The 13919-nt window shown below is 42.5% G+C and overlaps 1 protein-coding gene across 1 annotated transcript; it reads right to left on the reverse strand.

Moving 5' to 3' along the window:
- Window positions 1-8732: 8732 nt before the first annotated feature.
- On the reverse strand, window positions 8733-12131 carry LOC118795142 (complement C1q tumor necrosis factor-related protein 1-like). Its single transcript, XM_036553517.1, has 3 exons — window positions 12089-12131; window positions 10389-10586; window positions 8733-9280 (listed from the first exon to the last, which is right to left on the reverse strand). Exons 2-3 carry the CDS (start codon window positions 10576-10578, stop codon window positions 8733-8735), a joined length of 738 nt encoding a protein of 245 aa, XP_036409410.1. The 5' UTR covers window positions 10579-10586; window positions 12089-12131.
- Window positions 12132-13919: the final 1788 nt, after the last annotated feature.

Genomic DNA, 13919 nt, shown 5'->3' on the forward strand with positions numbered 1-13919 from the left:
CCCCGGCCACATGCCAATGTATCTTTTTCATTGCTAATTAATGTGAAACTAAATTAATGTGAGTCATACATATTTTTAGCTGTTTCGTTTTGGGTTGGGCTGGAATGGCTTTGGGTTAGGTTTATTTGGTTAGGTTTTACATATTTCTTTTGGGTTTCACTTTATTGTTTGTTATTTAATTTTGTCGATTCTTCCTCTTGGCAGCTTCTTGTTAAAAGGTAGGTCTATGTGAAATACCAATCACTAAGTTACATGTCACCGCAGTACCTCCTCCTCTTCGGAGGGGGCAGTGTTTTCTTGCTGAGAAAACTTCTCACGATCATTACCACTGATTCATGTTCTCTTGTCCGTTTGCATTATTCCTGTGGTTACATCTTTAACAGAACCATTCCTCAATGGCAGTTAAGGGAGAAAAATCGCATAGAGGAGAAAAGTGTGATATAAAGACACAAACTGTGCTGTCCTGCTGCTCCTAACTTGTCATAGAGGTTGATGTTAGAGAATGGTCTCACACAAAAAAAAAAGATTTAGCCTACCAGAATGTGACACCATATGAGACTAATTAATATTTATTTATTTATATTCTTTAACTAAATTCTTCTTTTAAAGATTCATACAGTCCTGTTTATGTCAGGGAGCTAAGCTGATAAATACCTGTTATCTAGTGTATTTATGCCCCTGAGTTTTCTTGTTGTGCTCACTTGATGGTTTTGCTTGTTTTTTTGTTTTTTTTTTTGTTTTTTTTTTTGTATTCCTGCCACAGTTACTTGCTTTACAAGGATGGCATTTCTGATTTCTTGCCTAAAATAATTTAAGTTGCATGCGGAGCTGCAGAATGCATCGTGTGGTATAACGGCGCTACGTCATCATGCGAAGTGTTCGGTAATAAGCGCAATAAAGTTAAAGTTCAGGGATAGGACATTCCCTAGGTCCTGAAGGTCTCTCAGCAGGGGTCTCTGGCTGTCACTTAAGTTTATACTTCATACTTAAACTGAACATAAGCATGTTAAGCAGTTCAATTAAACTGCTGTTTCCATTTGTTTAGTCACCTGATTTTAATGGCCAGCAGCCAGAACCGTTCTGCAGCCTCAAAACTAATGTAGCTTTCAAAAAACATTAGCTATACATCATGTCTCCTGCAGGCAGCAGGACTAGTGTCACACCTTTGAAACCTCCACCCTTTCTAAAGATGAGCCAGGAGGCTCAGAGGTTAGGAGAAGTCCATCCATTTCACATAAACCACAGTGCAAAGCCTTTACTTGTGCCACAGTTCTTGTGAGAGAAGTAATAGTTTGAATTGGATCTCTCGCCTTGGCAGGGACTTGTTTCTACAGGCCTTTAGTGCAGGTTGCTCTTGCTGTCTGGTCTCGTGTACACACTCCGAGACCAAGCCTCCCAAAAGAGATTCTTCCTGGGGCAAGCTTGAGTGCCCTGCAGCCAGCAGGTAATTAAGAGCAGGGGCTGGAACGAGAACCAGAGGTCCCTGCTGAACTCTGTTGCTGAACTGTGTTGCAACATTATGATTGCCTACCTTTGTCTTGTGACTCCATGGGCCTGTGGCTGGTTAATCACCCAAACCACTAGCTCCCTAGTCCTCCCTTAGCCAGCGGTCTAATTGCTTGGGAGTGGTTCAAAACACTGCAGGACTGGCTAACATGCAGTGCAGCTGGGCCTGGTTCAGAGACACTGGTTTGGGTCATTGGTGACCAAGGAATGATGGGGCAGGCTCATGTGCTATTGGTTTCCCATGGCAGTTGAAAGAGGCTCCCAGCCCATGAGAAGCCCCCCACCCCCCCCCCCCCCCCCCCCCCCAAAAGAATAAACAACGTCAGGCATATAGAGGAGCATACTGAAATGACAGTGCTCCTCACACCCACGCAAACCCCTTAGCTAGAACAGAGACCCTCAACCCTGGGCCTGAAGCGCCCCAGTGTCTGCGGACTTTTGCTCCACCTACATCCCACAAATCATCTTTTTAATTTGACCATTATCACTTCCCTCTTCAATCCCAAGAGTGCCAGTGATTTAAAGAGATCAAGAAAACCTAATCTATAGGACTAATGGTGAGAGAACCTAGAACAGTATGGCACTCAACCCACGGGGTGGAAGTTGGTCTGTGTCTTTTCGGGGTTTACATGTAGTGGGTGGATCATTTTATTACACTGCCTGTCTGTTTTAATGCCGTCAGTGTACTGTGGTGTCAAATTCCGTGGGCGTTTTGTGGCCAAAAAGAAAAAAAGAAACGAAACTGTGCCATTATCTGTGCCAGTGTTTTCGTATTGGGTTCAAACCACTCCAGGTCTGCAGCTGTTTGATGGAGAGGAACAGAGAGATGTTTTATTTTTTCAAAACAACATGAAAACAAGGAATATTTTTCTTTTCTCCTACTGTTAATGAAAAGTGTACATTTCTGAATTTTGGGAGCAAATACAAAATGCTATTGTTCTGTATCTGAATCATTGTATGTTAACCTCAATCAAGATGGATTCTATGAGAAAGAGATATAATAAATTAATTATACATTTCACATTGGTGTTTTGAGTCTTTTGTTTGCAGACCCACACTTGATGTTGTTGGGGAGATTTTGACAACTGTGATATAGGACTGTATTCCGCATAAGAACAATTGCCCTGCAGAAATATGTTTAGATCCTCTGTCAGAGATCATCCAGCTCTCTAAATAAGCCCAAAAAGTCTGACTACTACCGGAGTCTGTATTTTGCAATACTCAGATTTACTGGTCAAATTAAAGATAGCAGTACAAGGCTACGTCAGCCGTTTATTTTTACAGTATGACATATTGTACGATTTTGAATCATACATCATTTCCCATTTTGTTAGACAGACTAATTCAGTAATTGTACACCTACTGGATTGCATGCATTATATGCGCTCATATGCAGTTTTATTTAATTGCGTTCGAACGTTATTCTACAAAGAACTATTGTGTTACTATTATGATACTATGGTGGCGGTGAAAGCTGCTTGGTGCATTTTGAAGTATCGCCACTAGGTGGGAGTATAGATGTATGAACGTGAATAATTTTTTTAAAGCTTTTAGCCACTATAAAATGTTACTTTGATCCCACTGCAGTTTTTATTGCTTTTGTTTATTTATTTATTTTTAATGCAATTGTACATTAATGTGAACAGATGCGAGATGCACTGCAAATATTTCTTCTGGTGAAGGATTTGATATCTTGCACGCTGTTAAAGTGCTTTTCATGTCCTGCAGGTGCCGTGATACCGATGAACAGTTAACAGAGACTAGTTAATCGCTAGTGTCAACAATGTGGTGAATTAGTGCCGCAGTCTCAGTAAATAAAAAGCGCCCCTACGCTTGTCATTTTACATCAGCCAAGTACAGCGTGCAAGATATTATATCCGCGTAAAATCTGGAGCTGGAATTCGGCATACGTTTACTGCAATATGACCACAGCAGAACCATAAGAGGACCAAACAGCTGGGATCCTTTTACCAGTCGCAAGTTATGACCAGAACACTCCATGAATACCGTTTGTACCATTGCGAACTGAAAACATAAGCCTGTTTTTTTTTTTTTTTTTAAGATATTACATATAGTTTAAGGATATGTAGTTCATGACTTCCGCGGTAGGCTTGGTAAGGGGTTAATCCAACCACAAGTCTGTCTTTGTAGCAGGCTAGTCAACCACAGTATTGCAGGGATACATTTCAATCACACAGCCACAGCACACAATTGGCGTTCGATGAAGTTACGTCATGTTACAATCAGTTCCCTGTTAGGAACTGATCAGACTTTCACTGCTTAAGGTAATATAAATCATGCGCGGTGCATTGGCGTTTGTAGATAACGGTGGTGATACTCGGAAACCACTTTGAATGCTTGAGCTGGCGTAGTGTCGGTGCTCTTTTCCCGTCTGAATTTTTCTGTTTCTTTGAACCCGTGATAATGGCGCTTATCGTGTGGTTGCGTAAAAAAACATGGCCCCGAATTGACAGAGAAGTCGCTCGAAACAATCGACCACAGCTGTGGTTGTTAATGGTGTGGTTTGTGCTCATCTCTCATCTTAGGCTCTTTTCGGGTTATATAACTTTCACCGCTCGATCCAAAATACAGAGCGGATTTGCACTTAATTCTTGTACACCCACTGGGTGTGTAACTGCATGGTGTTCCTTAACAACTCTCGACAAAGCCAGCATCTCACGAGCTCTTATGCCATAACTTTATTGGGTTTCTTCTCTGTTAGCAAATTATTTTTCCCTTCCTTTTCCCACCACTTCCTCTGCAATAACTCACTTTCTTTCTATGCAGGTTTCTGTGAACCATTCACAGAACACTGCTTTGCTGGGAGTGCCATATTTAATACACTTTCATTGATTTATACATATACCTCTCTGAAAGTAAGTAACTGCTACTACTACAGAGAAGGATTTTTAGTGCCATCAGAGCAGAGTTTGAAGAAACCGGAGTTAAGCCTCAGAAGTAAAAGAGTTATGGGAGTGCTGGATGGAACTAGGCCATGTTGTGCATCCAACAGTAACTGTATAAATCTTCTAGATAGCTGCTGTAAGGGCTCGTCTGGACGTAAGAGCACAGGGTGTGACCACAGAGGATCAAACCGCAAAAGCCCTTGGAATGCTGATTGTGTGTGTTTTGGCGAAGAAGAGACGGCTCATTTGAGGAGTAGTGAGGAGAGCACAGGCCTTGGAGGCTACAGAGATAGAGAGAAGTAAAATCTTTTTTTTTTTTTTTTTTTTTTGGGCACGGGAGCCTCTGTGTGTGTGTGTGTGTGTGTGTGTGTGCGTGCGTGCGTGCATGCGTGTGTGTGCGCGCGTACTTTGTGGAGATTGAAATAATGCAGCAGTTAAACATTAAACTACCATTAAGTCTCTTATGTTTTTAAGATGTAAGAATAAGTACATGTGCTTTACCAGATTGTGCACATTAATGCATGGCTTTACTTAAATGTCCACATAGCTAAGACTATATAACATATCCCCCCCCCCCCCCCCCCCCCCCACCTTTTTTTTTTTTACAGGAATGGATTTTAGAAATCTGTTTTAGTCCTTCAGCTTAGGCCCAGCGCTATGGGGGTGCTTAGGGGTGCATTGCACCCCCGACGGACCTCAGTGCACCCCCAGTTGTCTCTTTATATCCCAGTCTCTACATAGTATTTTCATGGATTGCAATTGCACCCCTCAGTATTGTCTTTTGGCACAGGGCCTGCTTCAGCTTTACATCTTAACACACTGAAACATTTCAATCTAACCAGTATTGCACATAACCTTTAATTTTGAGTTACAGATTTAAACAAGCAGTACATATGTTTGACTGTTAACCCTGACTCAAGTGACCATCGTGCATGTCACCGTCTGCCAAGCCCTTGACGATGTGTTAGGATGGACAGATTGAATTCTCCCTTGAATTACAAAACGGTCTGTTCTTTCTGTCATCCCTTTTTTTGTCCTCATGAAACTTTATGATGACAGCTCCTCCCTGAGGTATGTGTTTGCCCTTTCGTTTCCTCTCAGTAACTGCTGTATTTTAACACCTTTCGCTCTAAAAATCAACTGCAGCTACAGCATATTCTCTAGTGCTGCAGAGCCACCGTTCTGAACCGCAGTGATTAAAACTGGGGGCTGAAGAGCACAGAACACCAAGACTGTTACTCTTCATTAAGAATTTGTCTTCTTAAAGTAATTTAGTGACAACTTAAGCTTTCCTTGGCCATGTTTTCCCGTTTTAAAAGATCACATTATGTTATTGTTACTTAGGAGACTCTCTTATCCAGACCAACTTACACAGGTTATAGTTTTTGTATGTTATCCATTTATACAGCTGGATATTTAATGAGGCATTTCTGGGTTAAGTACTTTGCCCAAGGGTACATCAGCACTGCCCCAGCAGGGAATGAAACCAGCAACCTTTAAGTTACAAGCCCTGTTCCTTACCACTATGCTACATTGCCACCCCAAGTTAGAAATGGTTTTACCTTATTTACATAATACATGCTCTTTTTGTGACCTTTGGTATCCATATATTTGCTTTCTGTATCTTTTCAGTCATGTATTTATTTATTTTCTCAACCTCTTTCCAAAAAACTCACTCAAAACCTCCCCATTCTTTACTAAGCTCCTGGAAAATAAAAAAAAAAAACCTGTCTTGTTTTTGCATGTCTTCATTCGTTCAATAAACTGTGTGAACTCACTCCATAACCTATTAATTAAGTTCTTGTGTTTGACAAGCAGACTAGCTCCCCTAGCTTGAGGGTAGCACATTTTGGCCTATACCTGAGAAGCCCTCAGCCTACAGAACCACACCACTGCCCACTTCTGCAAAAACCTTCCCCCTGTCACTTCTGTAACAGTCATGAGGAGTCTGTCCTCGTGTGATTTCTTGCTTTCAGCTGATGCTTGCTTTGGCAGTTCCAACAGAAAACTAATAAATTTCTCCTTCTGCAGAGGAGGTCAGAGAAGACTCCATCTTTCATCCAGAAGCTCAGTACAGAGCAAGCCCTGTCAAAGCCTGCTGCAACTTGTGGTCTTGCTCAGCAAGCCTGACTGTTCTGGAGTATGGGTTGAAACCACAGCATCTCTGCATCCCGAAACAAATATAGGCCATCCCACTCGCTTACTTAGAAATAGAAGGGAAATGCAGGAAATGAAAGTATTCTAAACTGCGACAATAATTTTCTTAAGAGGTTGTCTCAAAATAGGAACGCTAACAGTTGATTTTCCGGTGTTTTTGTACCACAGGAATTGTACCACAATTCAAACCTCTTGGTACATTAAATTTTTTCTCTCCCATGGATTTTCTCTCTCCCATATCTCCAAGCAACTTTTCCCTTTTCTCATGAATATCTTTCTGAATGAGACGAAAACAGTCAACAGAATGAATTTCATATAAATTGTAAGGAAACACCTATGGGAGCATGCATCACTTCTAATCAAAGAGCAGTCACTCTGAACAGCGCTTTTTATTGTAGGAAACACAGCCAAATGATAAATTAGTTTTCATGAGTGAAATAAAGGACACTGTTAATATGCCTTGCATGTGCTCCTGTCAAATCCTCAGGGCTTGTTACTCTCAGGCAATGAAACCCATTACCTTCCTTGCCTCTCCTTTCCTCTGTTCTTTTTCTCACCCTTGCGTCTGAGGGATGACAAGGTCTGGCTGCAATTATAGCAAACCAACATGCTTCCTTCATATCCTGTTTTGAATTTTTAACGCAAACAGCTGCCGGCCATCTGTATCTTTGTAAATGGAGATTAGAGGACAAATTTGAGATGTTCACATTCTCTCCAAAGCCTCATGGCGAATACGCCCATACTGGACCACACACTCTGAGGCCTTTGTGTTGGATTTAAAACGTGCATTTGCTAGTCAGCAGTATTGGTGCAGGTCTCTCGTTGACTGAACCAGGTCAATGACACTCTTTCTCCCCGGTGTAACAGCTTCACCAAATCATAGTACAAGTCATAGAGTAGGCATGCATTTACACATGAAGCATGAGGTTTGAGGTGAGGGCCAGTTTCAAATGCATGCCATTTAAACTTTGTTTCCTGTGATTATGACAGATATGGCAAGAGTGTTAACAGTGATATAGAACCTGCTGAGCTTGGTCACATGAAGTCAAACACACCACTTCCTATTTACCATATTAATCACATAACATGAGTACAACATATAGGACTGTGACTTTTTGTTTTGTTTGTATCAGTACTGCTGAGCATGTATAAAGAATCTTTCATTTTGCTTGGTGTTTGAACATGCAGTATTACTTGCTTACTTTTGTACATCAAAGTTAAGGACAGATATCTGTGTGTTGGTACTGAATTCAGGACTTAGAGTGATTATTGTGTTTCTTTGTGAAAGAGTTTGCTCTCACATTATTTAATCTTACGTCATCTAAGGTAAATCCCTCTAGTAGCTTATCTTTCTAGAGTTTTCTCCAGAATTGACTGTGAAATTGGCACAGCACAAAACACTCCAAAAGAAGCTGGAAGAGAGGCTTCAAAAAGAGGCTCTTTATTTCAGCATCTACAAAACTCAACTCACCCGTGTTGTTTGGGATTAAAGACAATATCAGGTACGTTTTTCTCTCTGGCTGTTTGTTCACTGTGGAAACGATGCATATTCCATGCGGCATTTTAGGCGTAACATGATGGGGATAAAGAGCACTCAGAGCACACCACTGAGACATTGAGCACCAATTTATCAGAGATTCTGAAGATGTGAGGCTTCAAGAAAACGGCAAGGCAAGCACCATCCAGCTAGGGCATCCCACCAGTGAAAAAGGACCATGTATGGTCTTGAAGAAACCGTTCACATGGACAAGTAGCCAACAAGCCAATCTCTCCAGCAGGACATCCAGGGACTGCAGGTCTTGTAAACTTGTGCTCAGCCAGTGCTGAGACTGGAAGGCCGTTACACAGCAGCTGTTTCTAAAGGTTATTACTTTGTCAGGTGTAATCGGGAGCCAGCACAATTAAGCCGTCCATAGACAGGCTGCCTCATTTGTTTCCATAATGAATACTGTGGCTGGAAACCGTGTCCGGAATACTTATGTGATCATTTGCTCTGCATCTCTCATCTAATTCCAGTTTTAAGATTGGCTAATCAAGGGGAAAAGACATTGGATTCCCACCATCCGGTATCCAACTTTGGGTGGGGGGGGGGGTCTGTAAATCCAGGGAACGGAGGTAGGACCCAACCCCCCCCCCCGTTTCCACGACGACGTGCCGGCGGGCTCACTCCTGGTCGGGCTTGATAAGGTAGCCGTTGAAGGTGATGTAGATGTCAACGTCGTCGCTGTAGACGGCGTTCTCCCGCTCGCGCTTGTAGAGCCGCACCCACACCTGGTCGTCCCGTCGCAGGTTCAGCATGATGCTCTGGCTCTGCATGATGCTACGGTCGCTGGGCTGGGCGTAGACGATCACCTTCTCCTGCTCGTTCTGCATGATGTGCAGGTAGGTCTCCTTGAAGTTCCAGGTGTGGATGTTGACGTTGAAGAAGTAGACCCCGGGCACCTGGCAGTAGAACTTGCCCTTGAACATGTTGAAGTGCTCGTAGAGGTTGACGAAGACCGTGTCGAAGACCAGCGCCTGGTAGTAGTCCACGCTGTGCAGGGCCTTCCGCCGGCCCACTGAAAACGCAGAGTACTGGGTCTTGCAGGCATCTCCTGGGGCACCAGCTTGGCCTTTGCTTCCTTTAGGACCCATGGGGCCACGTGACCCCGGTGGTCCCTCCGCTCCTGGTTTCCCAGGCGTTCCTTTGTCTCCTCGGTCACCCTTATCTCCTATAACCAAATGGGAATAAACAGACATGACCGTGAGTATTACCCCCCTACAGCACATGTTCACACCGGCATGGAGCAGGAGTAGATCCAATCTGGTTGCTGTGGGGCTTTTGTTCCTTTAATCATCATATTTACCCTCAAATGCTTCAGTAAAAAAAAGAAAAATCCAGCTGTGTAAATGTAACTGGGAAACTGAACATCGCAGCAGTCTATTCAATTTAAAAAAAAAAATCTTTATTTAAAAGTGTTCCCAGTCAGGCTGCACAGAAATTTTCCCTCTCAAGCGCTTTCCTTTATTGCATTCCACTGCCTAACTCGTAGCTCCACGGCTCAAAGGGCTGCTAAAGTTAGCTCACGTACGGTCTCAGCTGTGGTTTTCTTCCACATAAGCAAGTTCAGTGCCAGGTTCATGTGCTGAACATGCAAGGGATATGGAGGGGGGTGGGGGGGGGACGACGACTAAGAAAACAGACATTGAAAAGAGCAACAGGCATCGTTTAGCCACAGGGGAAAAATGTTCAGGAGTGAATCACACTATAGCGCATGCCAGCCCTTCTGTGTACAACCTAATACGAGCATCTAAAATGTCTGGGAAGTTAGGGTCATCATTATGCATTAGATGCACACTTCATCTGGTCCTACATCTGACCTGCATACTTCCTGGCCCTACACATCACATCTGACCTATTAGAAGTGCAAAATATTACTGATGAGAGGGACTTATAATATCTATAGGTCTAATACATAAAATACGCATATTATATAACATTATTGGTATTTAGTAGATGCTTTTAGCCAGAGTGACTTACATGAGTTACAGTTTTGACATGTCATTTATCCATTTATACAGCTGGATATTTACTGAGGCAATTCTGGGTTAAGTACCTTGGGTTAAGTACAGCAGCAATGCCCCAGCCTGGAATCAAACCAGCAACCTTTCATTTACAAGCCCTGCTCTTTACCATTATGCTACACATTTACTCCTCAGTACATATTTTAAATAGACAGTTTGTGACAAATGACAAATAGACTTTAGGAAATCTCAGAACAAGCAGCATTGTAAAAACCAAACTGGAAAGTCGCGTAGCTGATCCATGAATGGGAGTACCTTTGAGAATGGTCATGTTGATATAGGGGCGTACTTCGGGCATCTGGTTCAGAGGAATGTTGTGGGCAGGGGATCCGTCTGCCAGGTGATCACAGCACCGGCGGCAGGGTCTGGGAAGGGCACTGGAAGGGGGCGGGACAGAAACCACGAGGGGGAGGAGTAGCAGAATGGGCGGCAATACCTCGAACATAGCTGCACCTGTGGGACCAACAGAGCGTCAGTTTCATTGCTCACCCGCCATTGGCTGATTCTGGCTTCTTTCATCCGGTATTTCCCAGAGTTCATTGTACCCTTATTTTACAACTTGCCAGTGATACATCCCTGTGTTGACATCAATGAAGAACAGCCAAAAAAATCTTTGAATCAATTAGTATTACTGATGATGTAAGCAATTACCTGAGATTAAAACTGTTAGTACATTAGTTACATTTACAGTTGAATTGATGGGAGTAAGCATTTAAAAAGACGAAGGTGAGAGGTCACCAATCCACCATTTATAAATCCAGCTAAACTTGCTGGCTTGGTTGATTTTACAGAGTTTTACCCAGTTATTATTATTTAATGTTTTTAAATTCCAGGTATTATTCATTGACTTATAATTGTCAAGTAAAGTACTAATCAGTTTTGACAAAATAGCCCTTCGTATAAATAAACAGCCATGAGTCATGGGTGGTATCCTAACAAGAACTAACAATACATCTAAAGATTACTATAGCATGGCCCATTTAACAGAGGTGTCCCACTAACAGTTAGAGGACATGCAATAAAAACGCTAGCATAGCTGGATTTGACACTTAAAACAGCAGAACAATGGCAGTCTTCTTCATAGACCCATTAATGTGTCTGCCTGAACATGCTGCCAGCCAATGTCATCACCAGGTCAACTCAGTATGGTACCATAATGCTGAGCATAAATCATTGGTGTTACACTGAAGCCGGCGGGATGAACGATAAGGGTAACATGTGGTGAAATGAAAAATGCTTAGCATCCGGATTTAGTGGGAAACTGGTCAAAAAAATAACTGTTTGGATCCTCGTTGCTTAAAATTTTTGCCATTCTTCTCTGTTTTTTTAGGGAAAAAAACGGCTCCCATTTCATGATACAAACTTTTAATGTTTAAACTTGGATGCCGTCTTTCTCTCTAGATTAGAATATCCGTCCCTTTAATCCCGCAGGTGTCACGCAGTTGTGTTCTCCTCTATGGACCCGCAACTCTGTTGGATGTGCGCGAACTCTTATGCTCTTTAATCATCATAATTCCCGCTTGCATTTTAGTATATGTTGCCGGAAAATGTTACAGACCGTACCAAATCAGTACACCGTTGCAATGAAACTGACAAATTGGAATACACAATTGTAAACAGGCAAACAAATAGTTAAAACAAAGTGTAACTTGACTAACTGCGCGTATCCCGGTTTTGTCTGCACCGGCCAACGTCATTGCAGACCCTTTCCATTAAATAACTAGTTTTATTGTCAAACAACGTCGTTAATCGCATTACGTTTGTAAATAAAATGCAACCCGTATCCCATTAGTGTACTCTTTTAGGACAAAACTTTATTTCTGCGACTCAGCATAACCTGACCAACTCAAAAGCGTCATGTGCAGAAATTGCCCTTAATGTGAAGTCGTGGCACTGTCTGTGCGAAAGCGAATGGAACGTTGATGGAACGAAACGTGCGTCATCAGTCAACTCACCTCTTTTCAGCCTTCCCGGCTACTGCCGTCGTGTCGATCAGCTGGGAAGAGAGGGGAAAATACTAAACTATGCCTCCCTCCCCCTCTCTCTCTCTTTCTGTGTCTCTCCCTCCCTCTCTCTTTTTCTCCCTTCCATATGGAGAGATTTAAGATCCAAACTCCTTGAGAAACTCCTTAAGATCCTCCTATTTAATGCCCCCCACCCCCACCCACCAAAAAGGTCAAAATGTAATTTTAATATGACAAATCTCTGTAATAGGGAAAGCAATGTCTTTTCTTCTTCTTTTCACTCTGTCTTTCCAAGATATTTAATACCAGAACAGTGCATTTGAGGTCAAAATAACAGTAATTTAAACAGTAACTGTATTACCTTTGACTGAGTTTCTGTATTGCCTTTGACTGAGTTACACTGTGGCAGGTTAACAAGCTAATGACAACACATTATGAATTTGAGAGTATCATTGTTCTATAACTTTCCCTTAAGTGAGTTCAAAAAGGCACATACACTTACTGAAAATGTGTGGTCTTGCCAGAATAGTCATTTTTTCCACCTCTTCAGATTACACCTTGGCACCCAGAACCTGTAAATATTCCATTCTTATGGTGCTTATTGCACCAAGTCATCTGGAATAAAATTCATGTGTGAACAATATGAGTCTGCTTTGTGCTCTGCTGTTAAATGTTAAGATAACACTGTGGTAATCATCACTGAAGAGGAATGGCAGTGAAACTCTGCTACAATTTTTTATAAATTTGATTACAAAGTAACTACATTTACATTTATTCATTTGGCAGATGCTTTTATCCAAAGCAACTTACATAGGTTACAGTTGTTTTACAATGTTATCCATTTATACAGCTGGATATTTACTGAGGCACCTGTGGGTTAGGTACCTTGCCCAAGGGTACAACAGCAGTGTCCCAGCGGGGATTGAACTGGCAACCTTTTGGTTACAAGTCCTGCTCCTTAACCACTATGCGCCCGCCCACTATCCCTGCCATGGCTGTTTAAAGACAAAAAAGCAAAGCAAGCACATTTGCCTTGAAAAGGTTCATCAGCCGGTGGAAACAAAGCATCGCATCACTGAGGCTTTCCCTGAGGAGCTCCACCTTCTCCATAACCTCCACTTTCTCCATGCTAACACATGCCTGCCAGTCCAGCAAAACACAAACATAAGCAGATGTCATGACAAATTCGCAAGTCTCGTCAAGGACAATGTACCGGAACTTGGACAAAATGCTTTTGATTGCTGCTTGGCTAATTGCAGCCGTTAATTACTCAACGTATTTTGATCCTTTTTAATGCTATTTATTTGTTGGCAGCTGTACTCTATTATTGCATCAGAAATGACATTGGCAGCAAATAGACAAACATTAAACAACACACAGCATTTAACTACCCGAGGATGGAGCTGTTTTATCCAACCAGAACACAAATCGCTTAGTGTAATGGAACTAGAAATCATACTGACTTGTTGTTGGCTATCAGCTATCAACTGAAAATAACACTCAGATGTTCTCCAGGTCTTCATCTGAGCCCAATAGACAGATGAGCCTTCAGGAGGGAACGTGAGGGGGCTTTGAGCTGAAACCTTTGTCCCAAAAGGTTAAAACAGAATTTCGATCTCTCCATTCTCTGCAGTGGCAGCGGTGTCCTGTCCAGGTGGCAGGTTGTCAGTGTCAGCCTGAGAAGAGGGGAGAATTTACAGCATGGAGAACCATCATAACCGGAGCGCGTCGTAACCTGAGAGCAGACACACCTGCGCTATCGCCGTGCTCACTCACAAGGAGGGCGGGTCCTATGTCAAGGCTGTGGAGGGGCTCACGCACC

The sequence above is a fragment of the Megalops cyprinoides genome, chromosome 19, assembly GCF_013368585.1.
Source record: "Megalops cyprinoides isolate fMegCyp1 chromosome 19, fMegCyp1.pri, whole genome shotgun sequence".
Classification (NCBI taxonomy): domain Eukaryota; kingdom Metazoa; phylum Chordata; class Actinopteri; order Elopiformes; family Megalopidae; genus Megalops; species Megalops cyprinoides.

Excerpts from the sequence above, each read along its gene's own strand:
- LOC118795142 (XM_036553517.1), bottom strand. The coding sequence starts at position 10,578 with ATGTTCGAGGTATTGCCGCCCATTCTGCTACTCCTCCCCCTCGTGGTT. Across the intron at positions 9,281-10,388 it reads CAACATGACCATTCTCAAAG|GAGATAAGGGTGACCGAGGA; the intron begins GTACTCCCATTC and ends ATTTGGTTATAG.